We start from the raw sequence: 18,511 nt of genomic DNA, 5'->3' as shown, positions 1-18,511 counted from the left end.
CCCGTTTATCGTTCGATCGCTTCGTATTGATTCTTGTTGGAAACAACAGTAACGCAAAAAATGATTTCGGTACTTACTTTGGTAATGCTAAAACTAATTTAAGTCTTGATCAAAGAATAAAAACAAAAAACATTTAAAATTAGAACCGAATATTTGTCAATCATGTAAAAAAACGTCAAAAACGTTCCGAATGAAGCTGACAATCGATATTAAATGGCAAGTGGTATCGGAACGCGTCTAATAGTTTTTATTTTTTTGGGAGTTCAGCTGTATTCAAGTACTGAATTGTTAGTGCTTCAGTAGTAATTTTTTACAAATTAGTATAGTAAACAACGTGATTTAAGTAAAGTTGTGGATTGAAATTAAGATTAAAATCATTGAATTATTTAAAACACGCTTGTAGTATCATTTCCAGGATCCAAAATGTTAAATTTCTCAGTATCTTATTTCGTTTTAAATCCCTTTAATTCATGCTGATTTTGTCTAGGTCCAAATTCCCTGTTAGTGCACACTCACAGCGTTTATTTAGAGATGGGACATCCAATAAGATTGGGTCGCTCCCGACCACTTTTTACAATTGGTCGTATCGACATAATTCAGATAAGAGTGTGTTTCCGCTGTCCACTTCAAATTCGTATGGTTTAGGTTTTGCGCAGTAAACCATGTTTTTCATGTAGATCGTGTTAGCTTTTTTAGCTTATTGAACAAAGATTGCTGTTCTTGTCTGGCCCGGGATTTTAGGATCTCCTTCAGAGAGAGTAAAAAAGGTATATAATAGGGCACAAGTAAAGGGGTAATTGATACAATAAAAATATTTAGCTACCGCTAGGTGGAGACATAGAGTAAGTACAAAGGCAACAAAGATTGCTAACACCTCGATTTTTTTTTACAAATCAATTTTACGTCTCAAGTAACGTTTGATTAATAAAGCATAACAATATGATAATTTTAAAATAGCAAACGTATGGCTTCTTATTCGCTATTTCGCTTATTAACAGCCTAATTACTGAAAAATATCAAGTAGTAGAAAATTACCTAAGTAAGTAATACGAAAAATTTTCAATTAGGTAATTGTATGATAATTACTTACCGAACCCAGCCCTACTTTTAGGCAAATATCGGGTTTTAACAGGAGAACCAATACGAAGTATTGAACAAGCCAATGGTAGAACGAAAATAAGGATATGGCTACAAAGAGTAACATGATGTTGTATTTAAAGTAATGTGTTTCTTTTAGAGTAGTAAATGTTTCTAGGCGTATAATTAGTTACTTGCAGCATTAGTATTCAGAAATCTCAACTCGAATTTCTCAACGACACCTTTTTTATGTTTCCTAAACACGGGACCAAAACAATTGCTAACCACCAAAAAAAAATAAATTGCAGAACATACTCCTACAACCTGTACGAAACGTTAAATCCACTAACTTTCTTTAATTGTGGTCAAATATTTGATACCTACTAGTGTGGGGCACGAGTTTAGATTGTTGAACTTATATTAGTTTATTCAACAGAATAGCGTTCTAATTGACGCGTTCGTTCTGACTCCAACTTCAAGGCGCGTATCTAACTCGCGAACCGCCACGAGAAGTTCAGGTTATTAGAATTGTATTAGCTGATGAACGAACAACCAGTTTCAAACTATAGATCGGGAAGCAAGTTAACATATAGCAGATGCCATTCAGCACAAGTCGATAGCTAAGAAGAAGTTGTGTGGGCCCAGTTGAGATACACTAGTACGTATCCACAGACGTATTCACGTACAAGGGCGAAAAGCATTAGTACGTTTTCACAGACGTATTAACATATCATTGCAAAAGCATTGACCAGCTGACACTACAACCCTACACCAGCTAATATAGACGGAAAGGTTAATTTGCTCAGATTCCGTTATTGGTAGCAACGCAGAGGAGCATAAATAACTGCAATACGATGTGAAGTTATGTTTTAATTATCCTCCAACTGGTTAACTACCTTAGCCTACTTAGTAAATCTTTTAATTCAGAAAGAGCTTGTAACGCTTCCTGCTAGTTCGACTTCCACTAAGCGACAGTTGTTTCATATAGCTTACTAGATGAAATACCCGGCGTTGCCCAGGTTAAATCGGGTATTAGCTTGCAACATTAAAATGCAGATTTTTGCAATAAGCGCGGTATATCACATGCATTCTTAAAATGCCACGATTTTGCGTGGTTAAAAATGTATAAAGACATCAAGCTGTTAATTGTTAACTACTTTAACGATGTACAATTCCGTGTAAGTGTAAATGAATCTGGAGTTTAAAATAGACTGAAAGCAATGTTCCTTATTGTTTATAAAATAAATCGAGTCACCTAAGTAGGCCTACTTTCTCACAATTGAAGTAGGATGCGGCCCTTTTGAAAGCAGCAAAAATATTAGGCCCTACAATCCTACATGTTGGCAATGGCGCTTTGCCCATACCAAATGCGTATTTCCCGGGTCAATACACCCGGCGTTTCCCAGGTAAAAATACGGCATTTACTTGTAACATTAATATGCAGCCTTTGCAATAAGCGCGGTATATTATGTGCATTCGTGCAATGCCCCTTTTTTGGTGCTTAAAATGTATGATGCCATCAAGCTGCCGATTGTTGGTCTCCGTCGCATACTATGGTGTACCATTTCCGTGTAAGTGTAAATAAATGTGTAATTTGTTCGATTTGTGTGATATTCAAGCAAACACGTAATCCCGGTACCAAATGGCGCACAACGTAAGAAAAATCTGTATCGTGTATAAAAGTGAAAGTTGCTAAACCTCTGCACTAAACGCCACATTAAGTCGCGTCCAACACCAGACAAACCCGTAACCCATTTGAAATTAAAATTGCTTACTGTTCGAACTGCGTCAACAAATGCGACTTCGCGAATTCTGCCTAAATTTTGCGTAGTTAAGCATACTTCTAGAAGTTTTAAACTTAAGTCACCGGTCCTTTTATGAGACAACAATACACTCCTTAAATCGAGCGCCGTACAATGTGACGTCACCTCCTTCCATAGCCTATAGCTTCTCGCTTAAGAGGGAGCGGTATGACCGACGTTTCTAAGGACCACGAGCGACGTTGCTACGACCAGGCGAACATTTCGCCACGATCGTCCGCCATCTGACGGCCAAGTAATGTCATTTATTATAAGAGATTGAGGATTTATAAAAGTACTTTTCACTACAAATCCTCCTAAATTGTGTTTGTCTAACCAAGTGTTTTTAAGCCTTTTTTGGCAAATACCAAGCGTAAATATAACAACTAAGCTATGGCTATATAATTCTCTTTGTGTTACTTTACTGATTTAAACATTGACAAATGCTTTATTTATGGAAGGTGCTAGCAATCAATGAACGTTTACGTGTAAAAATATTTATCTGAAATCTTAAAACAAATATAGAAATGGCTAAACATTTTCTGCTGAAATTGCTTGTCGCTAACTTACCAAGAAATGGTCAGAGATATTCCAACAAAGCTATGGTTTCATTGCTTAAATTACAATAAGCTCAGAAGCATTTAAAACACTACTCGTTTAACCTTTTTCACGAAGAAACAAGCAAAATGTACTTGTGTTGAAATATATTTAATTACAAATAAATAAATTCTTAAACAAAGTTAAAAACAACATTTTAATTTCTGTTGAAAAGCTCTAAAAATAGGTTTTGCGCAAACCAAAGTAGGAACAAATGGTCGTACTTATTATACTAAGGTTATGGGTAGTACATTGTTTAATAACAACAAAAAATACCACATTAAAAAATTGCAAACTATAAACTTAGTTTAATTATAGAAGTGAAACAAAATCATTAAATAAAGGCGGCCCGTTCTGGTTCAATTCAGTTTCACTTTTACGGTTTAGACAAGCAGCATGGGCATACAAATAGCAACAAATTCAAAGTTTTACTATTTTAAAACATTTTAAAACACAACTTTTAGATGAGCTGAAATTTAGCGAGACACATTCCCGTTGGGTTCAGTTTCGCTGCTAGGGTTTTGCATCCTGGTCATAACAAGATTTTTGCAGCGAATATACAAAGCGTCAAACCAGTCTGAGTAAAGTAATGGGTTCATTGCGCTATTAATGGGAAGCAAAATGCCAGCACTGACAATGTAAACATCTTTCGAAGGGGAAAAACCAGACACAGCCAAGAAGCCACAAATGCATAAAGGAATCCAACAACAAAAGTCGGTAAAAAGCAAGCGAGAAATACGCCTTTGCAAATTAGTGTTGGCTTGTTTCTTTTAAGCTTTCGACATGTTGTTACTTTTAATGTAAATTACAACATAAGACATAAACACAAAAAGGAATAAAGTACAGTTAAGGGTTATCAGAAATGCTGAATATTGCCAAGAAGGATCGTTTACTGATGCAAATAATCTAGGCATACAAACGCTAGTTTCACTATAGTAACCAAATTCAGCTTTGATCGGAAATCGTGGAAATGTTGAGTTTATTAGTTGTTTTATGTCGTGCCAAGTTTGGTCAGTAAAATTTTCCTTCAATATTCGTTTTGCCAGAAGCAGTGTTTCGTTTCGGGAAACTCGGTCGGTTTTATAAAACAGATTTGGAAACCAAACATGAGAAATAAAGTAACCAGATGGGTAAGGGAATAAGGGTGCTGCTGCAATCAAGACACTTACAACCCATGCAGAAATACACGACAAATAAACTTTATAGAGTTTTATATCCCTAGTTTCAAAAGGATTACACACAGTATAAAGTCGATAAGCTGTCATTGTTGCCATAATTAAAGAACTGGCATCAGAAGCTAGGATTACCAAAAAAACAACTAAACTGCAAGGAATACTGGTTCGCCATGCGACATCATTCAAACAATAATCACCTGAAATTTGGGCGCCTTTAGCAGCTATACCAAGCAAATAAACACCATCAAAAAATTGGCAATGGACAAATTTAAAATAAAAAAATGATTCATTTTCTTCACTTCACTGGATTTCTTATGAGTAGCTATTTCCTTAAAGGTGGAAACAAAAACCACAAAGTTTCCTCCAACAGCTATAAATCCTATGACCCAGAACATTACTCGAAAAACAAGGTTTGCAATCATTTCTTTGGTGTTTGAAAACACGGTGTCATACTTGCTAACAGCCGGGCATTCGTCACTTCCGTCCGAACACTGTTGTAGTCCATCTTCGACCAATTCGTTGTCGACCGACAATGGTTCTTTGTTAACGCAATAAAACCTAGTTTTCTTGCATCGAGACTCCAGTTCATCTGTTTCGTCGTCACAGTGGATTCTTCCGTCACAAAGATGAGTAACGTCAATGCTGGTAAACTTTGAGCTGTGACGACAATTGTAGCGTTTCGGGCAAAGGTTTTTTCCGGTTTCGTTACAAAATGGTTCCTGTTGCTGTGCCATCAGTATACCCCTGCAGGCAAATACCTCCAATATACTACTTGATGTACACAAGTCATCGCAGAAAGGGGGTCGGGTTGCACAGTCATCACATTCATCAGAAAAATGTTGACATTCAGGTCTTCCGTCGCATTTTGTTGCCTCTGCCAACCTATACCAGGAATAACTGTAGTCAAAAACATTGCAGGTAGCTGTTTCTGACCCTTGATTCTGTAATCTGTTGCACCAAATGTTGGACTGTCTCGCACAACTGACGTCTTCATTACATAAAGCTTCTTCAATATTCACGCAGTCAGTTTCATTGTGGCAATGTATTTGGTTGGGAGGGCAAGTGTCTCTAGCGTCGCCCAATATTGCCTCACAAACAGTCTGGTTTCTACATAAACATTCATCGGAAAGATCGTAGCAGTCCACAATTCCGTCGCAGACTTGCTGTTGAGATATCACCAATCTTTTATCCAAGCACAAAAAGCACTTAAATTCACCCTCAACGAAGCACAAATCCGACTCGTCTCCACATTAAGCAAGATCGTCGTAAAGATTCGATTGCGGTAAGAGACATGTATTTGGCTTATGCGATGAGAGCGTGACTTCTAAACATTTAAATCCAAAGTCAAGTTTAAAATTGACGCAGCGGTCGTGTTTATTGCCGTACAATCCGTTATTTCGCTCGTACAAATTTTTAATACCCGAGTTCGAGCAAAGCCACTCTCCTGTGTAGCAACGTTTGTCTTTTCCGTCTTCACAAGGTCCAAGTATTTTGCTGCAGTTGAACAGTTTATTGTAAGACCGAAACGAAAGCAGAATGTCCATTTTAAACTCATCCGAACAGCGCCAAGAATTCAGAAAGTAACTTGCTTCAGACCAAATACAAGGTTCGTCGTCTCCTTCCCCACAATCCTTACCTCCATCTGCAAGTTGATGCTCCTTTATACACTTTCCGTTTGGCTTGCATGGACTTAGGTGGGACAAACAACCGCACATTAGATTTCTACCAACCTGACAAGTTCCGCAATTTGACTCGTCGCTATTGTCGCTACAGTCCTTCACTCCGTTACAAACATAGCATTGATCGACACAAACGCTATAATTTCTACATTTCCATCGATCGTCGATGCAAGTCGTACAGTTCATCTCGTCACTGTAGTCGTCACAATTTTCAATTCCGTCGCAAAGCCAGCGTTTAGGAATACATTCACTCTTATCTTGGCATAACCAGTCATCATTAAAGCAATTTGCATTACAGTTCATCTCGTCGCTGTCATCTTTACAGTCATTCATTCCGTTACAAATCGACTTGTTATCGATACATTTACTCCCGTCTTTGCATCTCCACTGAAAATTATTATCACACGATATCGTGCAGTTCAATTCGTCACTCTTGTCGTCGCAGTCCTTACGCCCATCACACATCGACCTTCTAGTAATGCATTTGCTGCCAGTTTTACATTTCCAAGGCCGATTTTTGGGGCAAGTTGTACAGATCGACTCATCATCGCCTGTAACACAAAGTATTGAACCGTCGCAAACGCGACTTGGCAGAACGCAACGTCCTTCCAATTCGCATATAAACGCGCCTTGCTTGCAAGTTTTGCATTCCAATTCGTCGGTAAAGTCGTCACAGTTGACAAACCCATTACAAACATCACATTGGTTGATGCACGCTTCTCCATTTTTACATAGCCACTGGTAATCTTGGCATGTTGAAGAACTGATTGACAGTTTTACAAAAGTGAGTAAAGCAAGAAATGCCAACCTCATTTCTAAATATGTAACTCTTTCCCTAATTTCCAGTGGTTTTCAAAGCTGTACAAAAAACATGCAATTCGTCAACTTTTCTTGACGAAATAGCCGACGTTGCCCAGGTTAAATAAAGTCTATACATGTAACACTACTCTGAGTAGTAAGCTACATGAATATGCCTTCTACATGAACATGCATTCAATTACTTGATTTAAGTTCACTCAAGTCACTGTTTTTTTTTAACTTGACTCGATTTATGTCTTTCGGACAAACGCCTTGGTTTAAAATGTTTCTTATTAAAAATACCGTACTTGCAGTGTTTTTTTTAAAGGGGTTTTGGGGGACCGAAACGGTCCCACAAATTTCTCCAGCGGTTTCCCAAATTTTGGACTTGCAACTTTTTGGTATTTAAATGAAACACTTGTGGTCTCTTAAAACTACTTAGCGGTCACCCAAACCAAACCTTAAAAAAAACCTGATTACTTGGACAAGGTATTTTACAAATGACTGGATTGAGACTTGAGTCATTTCAAAATGACTTTTAACGACACTGATAGGACCAATTGTCTTGGTCGACTTTCATGTTTCGTAAAGCTACAAACGATTTTACGCTTTATTTCGTTGTTTTTAGTCATTCTATATAATATTGAACATGAAATAAAATTAGGAATATTCATTGATTTGAATTTAATTGTGATGACAAAAGCACCTAATTATTTTAAATGCCATTTAAAAGTTTACTAATACACTTAAAACTTTCCCAGCGGCTAACCGAAATAATTTGTTTTCCTAATTTTTTTTTTTTTTAGCAAGAAACACCTTATTTAAGCCCAAGTTTGTTATAAATAAAGACATATTTTTTTAATTTTAAAAATAAGGACTTGTTGATCAGTATCTACATAGATAACAAAATAAATCTTCAGTCGAACTTGATAAAAGTAGTTTTGCTGATATTTGATAATAAACTTGCAATAAATACAAAACGTAATCTGTCAACGCAGAAATAATATCTTAATAATGGATAAAAACACCTCAATTGCTAAAACATAACTTTGAAATAATTGTAATATTAATAATGAACCAGTAAATGCACTCTTTTTCTGCAAACTTGCCCTTTGTAGAAGAGTATAATTCTCACTGGCGATTGTATTTGCCAACGCAGCCTTTTATATCCAGTCGTTTTACTGTTTATTAAGGTGAACTGGGTGTACAAAGACAAATCTAAAGCCGATCTCAATAAACGTAGTATTACAGCCAATATGTTTGCAGTTCAACTTTCGATATTTAAGTCTTGAATATGGCAACGCAGATTTATTGAAAAATATTTTAAATGATTGACACAAAACAGCTAAACTGGGCAACAAGGAACTTCTTTCTTTTTTAAAACCTTGTTTTTTGTAGAAATATTTATTTATAACTGACAACGTCTAACTAAGCATAAATAATAACAAAACATATAAAATTAAATAGTTTAAAACTCAAATATTCGAAATCCAATAAGAGTTACTCAGGATTTTTGCTTTAACTTTCCTTTTGTAAAAGAGATTAGCTTTATCAGTCGTCATATTACGGATGTGCAGCCATTTAAGTTCGGGCTTTCTCCTCTTTTTCAAGGTGAACTGCGTGGATTTGTCGGCGTTTCAGTTTTATGACATATTGCAAATGCGGTATCAACTCGCTAGGCCAAATTGGCTCACTGTCAACTGGGTGCAACATTATAATTTACACCGTGCACTTGAATGGATGTATTTCTGTCGGTAACGGAAGCTTCAGTGTTAAAACTATTTTAGAATAACATGTGATGATTGCTATGATGCTTTGGCGTAACAATTTTAAATTAAGGATTTATTTACTGTATAGTAATTTCACTAAAAATCCTCCCTAATTGTTTTTCTCAGTCTTTTTCGCAAATACCTAGCGTAAAATAACAACGAAGCTTTTAGCGTAAAATCACATTTACCTGCTTTGGTTCTAAAATATAACAATATATTATAAATAAACTAATAAGTAAAACAGACGCTTCACTATAAACAGATAGTCAATCAACATTTTTCAACAATAGAAAGGAACCTGTAACATACATCAACTTAATATAAATCGAATGAAACAACGCAAATTTCATTGAGCAAAAGCAAATAACTATTAAGAAGTATGTTAACCCAAGACAATACTATACCATTCCGTTTGCTGAAATGATGCCACATGCTTCAAAGTTCCAACTTGGTAGGTCAACTACGCCGAACAAACCCTGGGATACTGAGCTGATCAAACCTGTTTGTGAAATTCATGACATTGGACGGGATACAGACCTTAAAAACGGTTATCACTCGGGTGATATTTGAACTAAAATTTACTTTGTTTGTGGCTATGATGCAATCTACGATCAAATGAAAATAAAATCAACTGACATCTTACGACCAGACTTGGATCAATTACATTAAGTCAGTTCAATTACAATTACTCCCTTGAATCTTTCAATTACAGTACTATAATTTATTCACATTTAAAATTACAGTACAATGAAGTGAAATGGCATAGACTACACATACACACTACGGTCAAGTCAACACCCACGTATTTAAATTTTATTTAATAGTTACAAATACTAAAAAATAACATATTATTAACTTACTACAAATTATAACATTTTGGTTCGTATTTACGTTTTCACTTGCTCAAAAAATGTTGGATTGCACTTGATGAACATAAGGCTGCGAAAAGTTTTTGACTCCAGTAAATTTCTTCTTGCAGTATAAAAGTTATTCGCAATAAAAAAAACTCTTTCTGACTTTACTGATGTTGCTTTTACTTCCAAAAAATAGTTTGCTAACGAAGCAAGAGTGGGGAATTCTTTTGATTTCTTCTTCCAATACATTAATGGGTCTTCAGCAAAATGAAAAACTTCTTTCCCCAATAGCTATCTACTTTTCTAGTTTTGCTTGATATCGTGATATACGTAATACCAGTGCTAAACTGCGTCAAACGTGAAAAAAATTCCTATTGAAAAAAACAAATGCGTACTGTTAAACTGCTGCAATCAACTATTTTTCGAACTCTGGTATGTATTGCGAGGTTAAACACATTGTAAGAAGCAATTATAGGCTTTGGCATCAATCACTATCACAATATTGTAGGTAAGGTTCGTTGTACAATATCCGTATAGGTTTCCTGGTGTTTAGTCAAATTATGTTTAGTTTACGACTTGACTTGTATGATTTTTAAGCCAACACGTAATTCCGGTATCAAATTACATACAACCTAAAAAAAACCCGCTACCATACTGCTTCCAGGTTAAGTAAAAAAAAGACCAAAACTGAAAATTGGTTACTATTAAAACAGAGTGAAGGGAAAAATACCCAACGGCTAAGCACGTCAAATATCGTTCAAGTTGAAAACATTAAGTGCGCCCGTGTAGAAGCAAGTACACGGTGGGGAGAAGCCGGTCTCCTTAAGATCCGACCGGCGAACATGTCGAATCGTTTGGCTTTTCCGGTTCAGGTTCGGTTCGGGTTCAAGGATTTTTTTGGAATTCGGTTCAGTTCCGATTTCGGTCTCGAGCAATTTAAAAATTCCGGTTCAGCTCCGGTTCGATCATCGTTATTTCAAAACCGGTTCATAAAGTTCCGCTTTGGATGCAATATAAGTTGCGTTAAATAAAAAAAATGTGGGGTCAATAAATGTAGAGAATAATCTTTGAATTGTAAGTCATTTAATCTGAGTTACGTGTTGTATTAAAAAAACAGCAACTCATTATTGAAATATCTGTAAAATAAAAAATCAACCCGCCAAAAAGATCGAGCAGATCGACATTATCTTAATTGATTATTAAGACATTTCGATACGAGCTTGTATCATCTTTAGTTAATGTGATTGAGAAGCAGTTCAAACATCACAAGAGATGGGACGCAATTGTTATCAGTCTGAGTTTGGAAAGTAGGAGCATAATTTAGCACCTCCAGGAGTTGAACAGGTACAAGTTCGCGTCCCATCCCTTTTTTTGGCTTAGCAATTTATTATCATATTAATAATTTTTTCATAAAAATTCAAACATGGAATAACTTGAGTCAGTAAAATAAAAGTTGTGATTTCATGCTGGAGTGAACGTGAAACTTATTGTGTACAGGTTCGGGTTCGGTTAAGGTTCATGTTCGTTCAAATTATTCGATTCAGTTTTGGTTTGGCTCCTTAAAATTTTACAACAAACGGTGTAGGTTGGGTTACGGTTCGAAACAAATGACCCCAAACCGGGTCATAAAGTTTCGGTTCGGTTCCGGTTCGACTCCCTGCGACCAACTTTAAATATATATAAGGTAAGATAAGATAAGATAGTCGCATTTTCGAGAATAGAATGCACTTGAAACATATAACGCAGTAAAAACAAATGAAAAAAATTTTGTTTTGGTATAACAATGTTGGTTTAGGCAAGTCAATCATTGCCTTGTTGCACTGATAAATGCGACTTAGAGAAGATAGATTACACCGAAAAGTTTGGTTTAGTTTACCGTTTGTCGATGACAAATAAACATAATGAGCGTCCGAAAAGAACCTATTATACAGTATAAGTGTTACACCAAAGTTTCAGGCGTAAACTGCATTAACATAAGATGACGTATAAAACAATAAAACACATAAAACAATAAGAGCAGGCAACGTCTGAAAAGGTGGCAGAAACGTCAGTTATCAAGTTTTCTAAAAGTTTTCTTAAGCTCGCTCAAAATCCGACTGTCCACATTGGTTTTCGGTACGCCAATCACCACAAGGAAAAATGGTGCAAGTGTCAAATGTAACTCTAATTGTTAGGTGCCAAATGAAAACGTGGTAAGATAAGAAATAAAGCGTGAAAGGTGAGGTTCAAAAGTGGAAAAGCGATATAACGTGAGTGAGAAAGAAAGAGTGAAAAGAACACCAAGCGCACAAACGATAAATAAGACACAAAACCACACGCAAACAATAAAATAATCGGTGCAACATAAGCGAGAAAGCTAACATACCTATAGCATCAACTTTTATAGGTCTGTCGTCACAAAGATTTTGGAATTCGATAATACGTTTCTATTTTAATTGGACTTAAAGGCCCTTGTATGTTAATTAGGTCGAGCTAGACAAACCTCTTAGCTTGATTTAGAGACAAGAAAGTAATATTGCAGCCTAAACAAATAGGGCATTAATAGAGATACACAAATTGCTTTTATTCCCAGAGGGATATTTCGCTGACTTTATGTCAAGCGAACAATATGCTAGAGTGAGCCTGTTATTCGAGGAAATCAATGGACAAGAACTATAAAAGAACTCATTTGCAAATTGCTACGCGGAAGGATAAATCAGACTGACAGTGCGATTCCTAGATCGCTTTCACGCGGATATCACTGTATACAGTTGCTGAAGCGAGTTAATGCAATGGGCAGGATTGACGATGTTGCAAAATGCTCAGGGAAACTTAGTCAGCAAACATGGCGTTTGCTTGTATACAGAGTTTAGGGTTGCGACCAAAGATTGGTTCGCCGTTTGATTAGACTGGGTCGCCAACTAGTTAGTTTTGTAAAGCCAGATTTGTTGATTTTAATAGGCCTACTGAGCTCAATTTCTCTAAATTTCTCCGAACTTTGATTAAATTGCGTTAGCAATATACGAAAACATGACTCATAAAAATTAAGTTCGAACTGTATAATGCAAACCTTTAGCTGTTGTACACACCTTAATATTTCGGCCGTCGTAAAAGTTGAGAAACATGTAGGCTTATAAGCAGTGCTTATAATAAATACCGACTAAAAAATTTAACGACCAGGTTGAGGGTCAGCTATATGACAAAAACCGATGTGTTTAATGAAAAAAATCGTATAGTAGCCTGCGCGAGACAGCAATTTTGCAAACAAATCGGAAATATTTGCAGGTATGATTTGTTAATTTTGAACGTACAACTTGAACGTTCAAACAGTATTAAAAGCGGTAAATTAAATTAGACCAATTGACCAAATTCAGTTCGCCAATCAGTCAATTTCATAGATACGGTACATACAAAATTCTAAAATAGTCAAACTATTTTCCGTATTCGCGCGTCTGGTTTCATACTAAAAATGGATAGAGTCATCAACTACAACGCAAAAGCGTTAATACACTTATTGGCCTATGTACTATAATACTTTTTAGCTTAATGGTATTTCTAACTAAAATAATTATATTAACAAAACACACAAATAATTACATAAATTTGCCAACCCTTATCATCGAATTAAAAATCACGTGCCGGCAAAAAAAAATTTTAAACTTTATTACCTTGATTATTAAACGAAGAAAATATAAATATTGTCAAACAAAACTATAGTGATTTTTTTTAAATTGTGGAGTTTGTTTTCTTAACAAAGTTTAGCTTGCAAATGCACCCGACAACAATTCAACTAGATTCATATTGATTAGGGCAAAATGCCGCCGAAAGAATTAACTCTGCGGGTCGTAGTTAGTGACTCCTTTTTTACACAAAAAAGCATCATCGAGGCCCAGCAGAAAACGTTAAACCAAAATAGTGACGCAACAAACGCGTATAGAAACCTTAACTGAACCAGTGGTTCCCAGCCAGGGGGAATACACCACTAGGGGGGAATTTGGTAATTTGTCGGGGAATTCGTGTCACAATATTAATCTCTCACTGGTTGTCTGCGCTATGTGTTATTGCTGCATTTGTCATATATGAGCTGAGAAAAATAAAGTTCACGCATAGAGGCTTTATTGCTTATAATCGAGATTTTAGTTTCTGTTCTACGAATTACATTAAAATATTATTGTAAACGATATTTTAAAAATTTAAATTTGTAGGGGGGAATAAGATTTGAAAAGGACTAAAAGGGTGCACAGGACGAAAAAGGTTGGGAACCACTGAACTAAACAAAAGGCACTAAATCAGGGTGAATAATAAATTTGGTCAAAATCAATTAATTGCCTCTATTTGAAAAAAGTGATCGAAAAGGGTATTGTACGGAGTGTTCAAGTCGATTTTTGCGTGTAAAATATTCCCCTTGTTGCGCAGTTAGGCATATTTGTAGCCTACTCACTAACAGTCGGGCAATTAGCATATCATCCGTTAGGATCGGCTCTAATTAGCTCACCACCTGTTGGAATCCACACAATAGTCGCGCGTTTAAGCTTTGTTGGCTGTTCAAGCACGACGTTAGATTGCTTCCGCTCGTTTTAAACGACAACAGCACATTCAGCAGCAGGCCTATGTAGTCAGCAGCTTTATCCAAGAATCAGGAACAAAGCGCGAGCCGCTGGCCTCACTTACACAGCAGCGTCCGCGCTTGGTACAAACCAGCGCGTATCACAACATTACTCACCTCACCCTTTAGCAGGCGACTAGGTGCTATACTATAATTAGCTTAATATCTTGCGCGCCGAATTGCTGACTTGGTACAATGCGAGGCAGCCAGAGAGACCAGCAGGAAACGCAGCAGGATCAGCACAAATCGACGGTTATGGACCTGGACAAGGCGCTTCGCTCGACCTACAAGATTTTTAAGCGGTTTGACAAGGACAGAAGCGGCACTCTGGACAGGGAGGAGATTTTGTCGCTGCTGAAGGTAAAATTCGGCACAAAAAGTTTCGGCGCTGGTCTAGAATCATAACACTTTTTTCTACAGCAACGAAATTGAAATTGCAAGGAAGAAATATATTATTGGAGAATAAATATAATAATAATAATTGACCCACCTAAACCCAAACGCTAACTGGCAGCCTAACAGAAATATTGTTAGCAACGTAAACCCCACGAAGAAAATGTGGTAGGATTCTATACCAGGGCTAAAGTTTCACTTTCAAAACACGAAAATGTTGTCGCTAACATGTGTGGCATCGTTATGCTAAATTTCAATAAAATAATTTTGTACCCTTTGAAAGCTTCTATAATGTTAATATAATAGATCAGTGTATTTTTGATTTCGATAAAATCCCATGAATTTGATGCCAAAAGTGGCTCTATAGGTTAAGGTTGGCGGTAGGTTAAAACTCTGTAGGTTAAATCTTTAAAATGAACACGCGGTGCATCTCGTGGTCTTAGGGCGAAGGCTTTTGTCGCCCTAAACCCTTGAATGTGCTAAGGCTTTATTTCCGTTGCATGTTTGCGGAGTAGCTTAATTTAGGGCGTCAAGTTTTAACCATGTCCCCTCAAACAAGCTACGAAATCCACTTCCGCTCAGATCGCTTTACTTCTTATTGTAGAGTGTAATTTAACAGATCTTAGAAACGTTGACGGCGTGATGACATTTAGTTTAGAAGTCATGTAGTGTGAATAAAAATTAACTATTGCCTATATGCATTGGTGTTAATGTACTACATTTATATTAAATCTAGCTAAGCTATGGTGCGTGTGTAAATGACGAAGAAAACAGGTCGATATTCATTTCTGTTAATGTGGAAATTATGAATCTTTACTGTTATGTAAGAAAGTTGTCTCTTTGCCGCTGATGGCATGGTTGACCAGTGGTCACCCTTGTTATATTTATCGTGACTATTGGTGATGTTCGTCGATGTATTTAGAAATGATCAGTTTAGTTTGCATGTCATGACTAATATTTTGTTTCTGTTAGGCTTGCAACATTGCTGTCACCGAAGCTGAATGCAGTGATTGCTTGGCAGGACTAGACAGCAACGGAGACGGTGGGTAAATTTAACTTCGACATTTATGTTGTCGAGCCGTTTATTGGTCCATTTATGATTTAACTTTGGCGGCCTATTTCTCTACCTTAAAAACATATGTGCTTATATTTGCTTTATTACTATCGCTGTGAGTACTTTAGGTAGCCTAATTTGTTCGATTCCAATAAAGTTTCTCACAAACGTTATGCACCTTAACACAATAAAAAGTTTGGCACCGACACCGGAAACCTGAACAACGAAAGATAATGAGACAATTTTTTTATAAAAAATTACATAATTTTAGTGTTTTATGTGATTACCACGGTTCATTTCAATTTCAAACGCTATATATTGCATTCCATTAAAGATCGAAATTGGAATAATATTTTGTCTGAATAAGACTTAAATCGGAGTAAGGTTCAAATTATAGTAGGCTACGTTGCTAAATAGTATAACTATAAGTCGTTATCGAAGTATATGACAAATATAGCATACGACATCCGTTACTCAACAGCAGGTTGCTAATATATTGGTGTAGGCATTGTGCGATATACAACCTATTTAAAATTTACAAGCCTTTTAGACTGCCTCCCACAAATCAACTTAATTAGCCCTTCCTTAATCGATTCAGGCAGGTTTGTCTGTTTTTCAACCTACGCAACCAGTCACTTTTGTGGTACAGTGAATGGTGGGCAGTTTAGTCGTCTTCAGTAATCTGTATGGAGTGTAACATAACCGACCCATTTAACCCGTGAAACATTTCTTCTAGTTAACCTTTTGCACCAAACTAGTCATACCGAGTCACTTTCAGCCATAGCATTGTGACGACATACATGTAATCGTTCTGTCGCTATTAGGCATCACATTTGTTGTTTGTGTATTGTGTATTGTGTTGTAGCAGGTCTAGCTAACGCGGATGTGTTTAAAATAAAAGACACATTGCTGTTTTGGGGTCAATGTTTATGAATGTTTAACACTTTTAATGGCACTACATTAACTATAAATGCCACACTTTTAATAACAAGGCTGTATTGATGCACAAAGATTCGAAAGCGGATTTATAACTTGGGTATTTGTCGTATTGTTGCATCGGGGCTTCTTTTGTTTAATTGTTTCGGGGCAAACTTTGCTTTATCTTCACACTGGATCTATTAGCCTGCGTCGATATTTAAACAATATGGTTGACCAAAACATTAAGTTTATACCTATTCTGGTATCACACTTTAGGTTTTCCACTTGGTTATACATTTTAATCTTATAAAGTAAATAACAAGTCCGACCCTTACTTTTTACCTCTTTGTTAATAATGAAAACAACACTAACATAATAAATTTAACAGTACTAGTGAACTTGAGATTTTTTTTGGAGAATTTTGATAATTCAATCTCGTTAACAACTTCTGACAAATTTGACAACTTAATAAGATGTAATTGCTATAGTCTAACTTTAAGTGACTGAATTACCAGCAGCTGATAAAATTACTAAATTTTACTTATAACCGGTGGTGGATCTAAGCAAGAACGTTCCGGAACGGCTTTTGGCAAAAAACGTTGTATATGAACGAATATTTCAGTTGCATATTTGTGCACCACATCAAGTGATAACATTAGACTTTCGAAGGTTACTTGTTATAGATGTCAAGTTGTGACGTAAATTTGTGACGTTATCCTTAAAAATTTCACTGCGTTCCTGTATAAAAAATATTCTACTTCCACCCCTGCTTACGACTTAAAGAACGAATTATGATTTAAATATTTTCGAAGGCGTTTGGGACTTTACCGAGTTCATGACGTTTCTCGGCATGATCTACTCAATCAAGCTGGAGTCTGGCACCGCTCAGGAAGCAGAACCAGCAGAGCAAAGCAACGGAAATGAACAGCGTAAAGCTAAACCTAAAGCGCCTCCCCGGAAAGACAGCATCAAGTCAAATTGAAGCAAAAAAGACAAAGTGAAGCAAATACTTTTGGCCAATTTCTAATTGTCGCTCGAACTATTGTGTTATTGGGGCCCTGTTTTCTAGGTGTCACTTTTTGCTCCATTCTCTCTTATAACCATGACGACCATCCTATATTAAAAGTTTTTGCAAAACAAAAACTAGAAGGGCGTCACCACATTCTATCTGAGCCTATCATAAGACATGTATTGTTTTACTCAACGATTCACAAAAGGGGTTTGCGCTTCGCGGACTTATATCTGTTTCTTCTATGTTGTTACCGGTTTTAATGAAATATTTTGAGCTCACTAGAGCTATGACATTATCACATGTTGTATTGCGTAACTCTTAAACTATATAATGTGCAATATCTGTCAAATTAGACTATAAATGCGGTTATTTCAAGTAATATGCGAATCTCGTTTAGGTGTCACAGAATAGCGCCAAGTATATCCTTTTTAACTAGCAGTTTTGCCAATTTAAACCAAATGAACGCAACTTTATTAGCGCAGAGTTGACTAGTTTTTTGATGCGTACAGTATTTGTGCACGAGTTCGCTAGAGCAGTTACTTTTAACCGGTGTTCCGCAGAACACTATGTTGTTCCGTGAAAGATCGTCAGGGGTCCGCAAGAAATTCATTTGCTAGATCAGGGTGTTCCAAACCCAGGCCCGCGGGCCACATGTGGCCACATGTGGCCCGCGAGCACTGTTCAAAAATTGGAATGCGTACCTTTAAGGCAGGGGTCGGCAACCTTTTTAACACAAGGGTCAGTTAAAAAATGTTCATATTTTCAGCTTTTACTAGATTCATATTTTCAGCTTTTACTAGA

The 18,511-nt window shown here is 36.5% G+C and overlaps 1 protein-coding gene across 1 annotated transcript; it reads left to right on the top strand.

The window, feature by feature from the left end:
* The first annotated feature begins 14,456 nt into the window (after positions 1 to 14,456).
* Positions 14,457 to 18,183, top strand: LOC146166846 (uncharacterized). The gene is made up of 3 exons (XM_083384296.1): positions 14,457 to 14,693; positions 15,699 to 15,768; positions 17,511 to 18,183. Exons 1-3 carry the CDS (start codon positions 14,529 to 14,531, stop codon positions 17,678 to 17,680), a joined length of 405 nt encoding a protein of 134 aa, XP_083240422.1. The 5' UTR covers positions 14,457 to 14,528; the 3' UTR covers positions 17,681 to 18,183.
* Positions 18,184 to 18,511: the final 328 nt, after the last annotated feature.

The sequence above is a fragment of the Ascidiella aspersa genome, chromosome 1 (genome assembly GCF_963924565.1).
Source record: "Ascidiella aspersa chromosome 1, kaAscAspe10.2, whole genome shotgun sequence".
NCBI lineage: Eukaryota > Metazoa > Chordata > Ascidiacea > Phlebobranchia > Ascidiidae > Ascidiella > Ascidiella aspersa.
The sequence above is the reverse complement of the archived record's forward strand: the minus strand, read 5'-3'. Positions and strand labels throughout refer to the sequence as shown.